This window comes from Haplochromis burtoni, unplaced genomic scaffold (assembly GCF_018398535.1).
Source record: "Haplochromis burtoni strain Fernald_Lab_line unplaced genomic scaffold, NCSU_Asbu1 Contig_270, whole genome shotgun sequence".
Classification (NCBI taxonomy): Eukaryota; Metazoa; Chordata; class Actinopteri; order Cichliformes; family Cichlidae; genus Haplochromis; species Haplochromis burtoni.
The window spans coordinates 499,036-505,619 of NW_024582631.1; the positions used below are offsets into that span (position 1 = coordinate 499,036).

The following is a 6,584-nucleotide window of genomic DNA, read 5'->3' on the forward strand; positions in this document are numbered from 1 at the left end:
ATAGGTGTGAATGTGAGTGCGAATGGTTGTCTGTCTCTGTGTGTTGGCCCTGCGACAGACTGGCGACCTGTCCAGGGTGTACCCTGCCTCTCGCCCTATGACAGCTGGGATAGGCTCCAGCGCCCCCTGCGACCCTGAACAGGATAAGCGGACGCGAATCGATGGATGGATGGAAAATAAAGAACAAGACAGAGAGCTATTCAAAGACATAAAACAGAAGGAAAACATAGAGGGATCACAAAGATCTAAAAAGGAGGAATAAGAACCTCAAACAAATACTGGAAACCACCAGTGCTACCTCTCAGCCTCCCAGTAGACACACTCACATTTCAATTAGAAAATCGCCTTGTTCTCAAGTTTTTTTTTTATTCACAAGATGCATAAACTTAGGTGTCCACACCAACCGCCCTCCTATCAAACTTTTACTTGTGCAAGGTAATAAAAACCAGAGCTAAATAAAGTCCAAGAATTCACAAGTACTGCTTAAACAGTAAGTCATAAACAGGCATCCACAGCCCCATGAAAAGTAAACAACAACTCTGAAGACTAGGGTAAGGATGAATTTATGAGCCCCCCAAAACACAGAACCACACACACACGCACAAAACAAACAAACAAAAAAACAAACAAACAAACAATGGAGATGTCTGTGAAGGTTCTCAGTCATCCAGGTCATCGTGGAGATGGAAAGAAAAGCGTCTAGACAAGTTTCGCCTCTCATCCGAGAAGCTTCTTCAGTTCTAAGAGCCCATATGGCTTCAAATCTGAGACTCTCCCCCAATTGCTCTTAGAACTGAAGAAGCTTCTCGGATGAGAGGTGAAATATTTTCAAGGAAGCTTAAAGAAGTCCAGACACTTTTCTTTCCAAGCTTCTTAGAAAACTAAGGTGATCTAGTAAAGGCTGTAACAACCGGAAATTAAATGAAACCAGCAATCTTACACTTTCAACAGTAGAAAGCATACTGTGTTCACAAGAATCCTAAACACTGGAACCATGTCAGAAAGCACCCATGTGGCTTGCTGTGCTTAAACACAGCTGGTGTTTTACCCCACATAAATTAAACGGAGCTTCTTCTTAGATCCTCTGTCGAAAAACAGAGGAACAAAGTATATTACATCCAATCCAATTCATTTTCTTCCGCTTATCAAGTTCATGGTGAGGATGGTAGGAGGGCTGGAGCTTATCGCAGCTGATGTGGGAGAAGCAGGTGGACGGTGGACAGGCCAGCGAGCAAGGTTATGTATCAAATACGCACAAATAAGAAATATAATACTACCTCACAACGTCTCCCTCTCACCTCACCGCAAGAACGAACTGCGTTTGCGGGGCGTGGTGCGGTGTTGAACACGTGACTTAGGTGCGGTCGGTCACTCCAGATTTCCTGAAAAGTAGTAGCAGCGAGAGCTCGCTGACAGAGTCTGTTTCGGAATCGGAGAGAAGAGGCGCATAAGTAATAGTCACAATGAGTTTCGATCTGTCAGAAGGTAAAAATATATTGCAGCTTTACGTGTTTTTTTTCTTTAGCTGCACTCTTCTGTTGTTCGAAGATTTTGCGCTTTTGTTCGCGCAAAACCTGCGAACAGGTTTTGCGCTCCATATTGCGATATGTGGAGACATGATCCTTAAAACCCTGTCCCATCTTTGTCTTTGGCAGCTGCGGGTAAGGACGAGGAGATAAAGAAGGAGGAAGCACAGAAAGATGAACTCAATTTGCCCTGGGGCAAGAACAAAGATAAGGACAAGGTAAGACTTTTAATTCGCTTTCCAGAACAAAATGTGCGCTATGGATGGGAGTTGCATAAACACGGCGACGAGAATTGACATCTCCTCTTGTAAACCGGTTTTTCTCGTATTTCCTTACTTTTGATTAACTACAATAATCCCGACATAAAAAAACCTATTTATTAATTGTAAACTTTGTATATTTTTAGGAAGGCAGCAAAGACAAGTCTGGAAGTAAGGACAAGCATAAGGACAAGGACAAGGACAAGCATAAGGACAAGGACAAGGACAAGCATAAGGACAAGGACAAGCATAAGGACAAGTCTCACAGCAAGGAACATGGTGAGAAGAAGGAGAAAAAGAAAAAGGAGAAGAAGCATGGAGGCAAATCTTCCAGCAGTGATGAGGTAGGTGTACCTGTACGGTTTAGTTTCAGGGATCACTTCCTCATCTCCTGATCAGGCAAAGTGGTTTTAGTTGATTTTTATTATTATTGTTGTTGTTATTATTATTATTATTATTATTATTATTTGTATTTATTATTAGTATTTTGTAGCCAAAGTCGTTATAGTTTTCGTATTTTTCTAATTAGTTTTTATTTTGATTTGTTTTTGTATTTAATTCGGTTTAGTTGAAGTTATTTTCCAGGGTGGATTCTCTTGTTTTAGTGTAGTTTGTATTATTATTATTATTATTATTATTATTATTATTATTATTATTATTATTATTTTATTGGAAGGAATGTATTTAAGACAGTAGGTAATTTCTTTTTTGTGATTCACCTTTTCCAAGCTCACAAAATATTTTTTTCAAAGGTTTATTTTTAATTTTTATTTTAGTTCATTAAAGTCTTTTCTCCCCATCTAGTTTTTGTTTTTAGTTTTAGGTAACTAAAATGACCGGGGCTGGCACAGTGAACACACACAGGCCACCTCCACATAGCTGTCAGTGCTCAGTGTGTGAACGTGTCTCTGTAGTTATAAACCTGCAGCTGAACTTGTAACAAACCTGTCACACCTCTGCTCTAACCCTAACCCTTATCCGCCGAATCTTTGGTTCCTATGGAACCGCCATAACCAGCCTTACCAGTACTTGCAGTTTAACAAGATGAGACACACCCAGCTCTCTTTGTGTGCTAAAGAGCTCAGACTGTGATCAGATCTGACTGACTAACCCGCAGCAGGGGAACACCTACTCTTTCGTCTTTCAGAGGAATTCCTTTTCTCTGACTTGCACTTTTATTTTAAGAGTCATGTTGCTCACATTTGTATGAAAAGACTTACACGCATATGAGCCAGTGTGTTACAGAAGAGGAAACTGGTCAGATGATATGAGAGCTGTGCCACACTTGGATCAGTCGTGACCTGATTACATTTCCCAATATTCCTGCCCTCCCCCCGGCTTTTAAAGTGTTCCTTTATAAATCATTGTTTCCTTTCAGCAGTAATGGGATTATTCCCTTTGTCATTTCAGGACTGATGCTTCTTCGGGGACCAAACTGCTATGTTAGTCTTTTTATAATATCATCTGTCGACTAAGTGAGTGTGCCAGTTTTTCTTTTTGTCCTTCTGTTGATGTCTCAAGTACACAAAACCGATGATTCCTGGAAATTAATGTTCTGACAACAAACAGTAGGTCTGCAGGATTTACCCCCATTTTTTTCCACTCCTGGCCTGTATGGTTTTTCACCATAAGATGGCAGTAATGTCCACATAAAGCAAAAAAATGTGAAGATACTTTCTGTTATGAGAATGAATAAAAATACACAGATCGTTGTTGTCTGTCACTGTCATTTATTTTTGTTTTGGTAAAATAAAAAAAGAGTTGGACTAAAGTAAATAAACCACTCGAATATTTCTTCTTAAACCGGTGACTTTTATGAATAATAGTTGGGTTTTTATTTGTAAATTTGTTTTTTAAGTAAATGTTTTTTTATTTAGATGCGTGTACGTATACTAAAAGAAGCAGTTTTCCTGTGAAACTGTGAATTAAAGATCATTTGATGTAAAATGTTAAGTGTTTTCTTTCCTCCTGGAAACTGGCCTCTATGTTGATGGATGGATCAGTTGAGGGCAGAGTAGTCGTGCACAAGCAAGAACAAATATTTGCCATCTTAAAAAAAAAAAAAATCCCAGAAATAAATTGACCACACTTCAAAAACCTAAAAAATATGCTAGTTTGGTCACTCTACAGCAGAGATGTCAAACATAATGCACAGAGGTGAGAATTGGCCCCGGAAAGACACTTAACATCAAAGTGAGCTGTGTGTGACCCATGATGTAGAATGAGTTTCACATCCCTGCTCTAAATTATTGATAGAACTACTGACGTGGGAAAGAAAGAGTCATACTCAGCAGGTATGACATTGGACCACCAACCTAAATTCTGCCTGGCCTGACACTGATCAGATATGTAAGAAACTTCCAGTTTAACACATTGATGTCATTGACAAACCAATTACAGGTCATCAAATACAGCAATTACAACATTCTGTTCAGTGCTATTTATGTAGCATCAAATCACTATAACAGTCACCTCAAGGCACTTTATATAGTAAGGTAAAAACCCTATGATAATGTGGTCAAACAAGAAACCCATTAACAAAGAAAAAAATCTACTTCTGTGACTTAACTCATGAAGTTTAAGCAGCCAGTAAAAGTAGGCTGTGTCCCTTTTTTGTGGTTGGAAGATGCGGACAAGCTGTGAAGCACACTTCACGTTGACAAATGATCAGAACCAGACAGGTTCATTTTTAAACTGTGCCCCACTGCTCATTTAATTTTCTTTCCCTTCACCTTATGTTTTATCATTATGACTACTTGTCGACATGCATCTGAAGACTTGACCAAGTTTACATTTAAACGTCTTGTCCGGTGACTTTTCAAAATTTTCCAAAACTGCACTAGTCAAGTCAAGTCAAGTCAAGTTTATTTATAGAGCACATTTAAAAACAACCAAGGCTGACCAAAGTGCTGTACAGTAAATACAGATAAAAATACAATAGAACACAATTTCGTAGTAACACCTCGCTGATAAAAATAAAATAAAAATAAATAAAACAAATAAATTAAACCTTTCTAAAAGCCAATGAAAAGAGGTGAGTTTTAAGAGCGGTTTTAAAAGTTTCTAGGCTTTTGGAGAGTCTGACGTGAGGAGGTAAGCTGTTCCACAGTCTGGGTGCAGCCACAGCAAACGCCCTCTCTCCCTTTGTCTTTAATTTATACCTGGGAACATCTAAAAGCATCAGGTCGGCTGACCTCAAAGATCTCCTGGGGCGATAAGTACTAAGGAGTTCTGACAGGTAAGAAGGTGCAGTGCCATTTAAAACCTTAAAAACCAGCAGTAAGATTTTAAAATCAATCCTAAAGGCAACTGGGAGCCAGTGGAGAGAGCAGAGAACCGGAGTGATGTGGTCTCTTTTTTTTGAACCGGTCAACAGGCGAGCGGCAGCGTTCTGCACCAGTTGAAGGCGATGTAGACAGGAACGATCTAGGCCAGCATAGAGGGAATTGCAGTAGTCTAGCCGTGAAGTAATAAAAGCATGGACCACTCTTTCTAGATCGTTCCTGCAAAGGTAAGACTTGACTTTGGCTAAAATCCGCAAATGATAAAAAGATCCCTTAACACTAACACCCTTAACACTAACACTTTCACTTTTTATAATTTACCAGAGACAAAAAGATCAGAGGTAGAAGTGAATGTTTTTTAAAAGTTAAAAAATACTCCTCCATTCAGCTTGCAAAATGACTCTGGGATTTAGTGATTGATGGAGCCAGTGGCTGATTAGAGCTTCTAATTATAAAAGGAGGAGTCCTTTTTCAGCACGATTTTGTAATCACTCATGGCTGTGGATTCAGATTTACAATGGAGAAAGCAGCAGGAGTAGAAGAATAGTCACTGTTGAAAGATGAGAAATTTTCACAGGAAGTCACACACAGATTACTTATTTTAGGCCGGGATTGGACTGAACCCCCTTTTCCTTCAGAATTGCCTAAATTATTTGTTTCACAGATTCAACAAGTTGCTGGAAACGTTTGGCAAGGGTTTTTGGTCCATGTCAGCATAACACAATTTGTCATCTGCACATCAATAATGTGAATTTCCAGTTCCACCACATCCCAAAGCAGCTCTATTAGAGTAAGATCTGGTGACTGTGGAGGCCATTTAAGTACAGGGTGGGCCATTTATATGGATACACCGTAATAACATGGGAATGGTTGGTGATATTAAAGTCCTGTTTGTGGCACATTAGTATATGTGAGGAGGCAAACTCCTCAAGATGGGTGGTGACCATGGTGGCCATTTAGAAGTCGGCCATCTTGGATACAACTTTTGTTTTTTCAATAGGAAGAGGGCCATGTGACACATCAAACTTATTGGTAATGTCACAAGAAAAACAATAGTGTGCTTGGTTTCAACATAACTTTATTCTTTCATGAGTTATTTACAAGTTTCTGACCACTTAAAATGTGTTCAATGTGTTGCCCATTGTGTTGGATTGTCAATGCAACACAATGGGCCATTCCCATTTTATTACAGTGTATCCATATAAATGGCCCACCCTGTACAGTGAACTCACTGTCATGTTAAACAAAAAACTGAGATGATCTGAGTTTTGTGAGCAGGTGTGCTACCCTCCTGGAACCAGCCATCAAAATATGGACATGATCAGCAACAACATTCAGGTTGACTGTGGTATTTAATAGGGGTGCAACGATACTCGTATCGATATTGAACCGGTCAATACAGTGCTTTCGGTTCAGTACGCATATGTACATGGCAAATTGAACCTCCCCCACCCTCATGACCCTGAAGGTAAGCGCATCATGGACTAAAGTAAAACAGTATGTTGGATGTGCCA

The 6,584-nt window shown here is 39.5% G+C and overlaps 1 protein-coding gene across 1 annotated transcript; it reads left to right on the forward strand.

Annotated features, from left to right (window-relative positions):
* Positions 1-1,336: 1,336 nt before the first annotated feature.
* Positions 1,337-3,733, forward strand: LOC102300240 (mediator of RNA polymerase II transcription subunit 19a). Its single transcript, XM_005939598.3, has 4 exons — positions 1,337-1,485; positions 1,656-1,744; positions 1,933-2,130; positions 3,197-3,733. Exons 1-4 carry the CDS (start codon positions 1,464-1,466, stop codon positions 3,200-3,202), a joined length of 315 nt encoding a protein of 104 aa, XP_005939660.1. The 5' UTR covers positions 1,337-1,463; the 3' UTR covers positions 3,203-3,733.
* Positions 3,734-6,584: the final 2,851 nt, after the last annotated feature.

Excerpts from the sequence above, each read along its gene's own strand:
- LOC102300240 (XM_005939598.3), top strand. The coding sequence starts at position 1,464 with ATGAGTTTCGATCTGTCAGAAG. Across the intron at positions 1,486-1,655 it reads GAGTTTCGATCTGTCAGAAG|CTGCGGGTAAGGACGAGGAG; the intron begins GTAAAAATATAT and ends TGTCTTTGGCAG. Across the intron at positions 1,745-1,932 it reads AGAACAAAGATAAGGACAAG|GAAGGCAGCAAAGACAAGTC; the intron begins GTAAGACTTTTA and ends GTATATTTTTAG.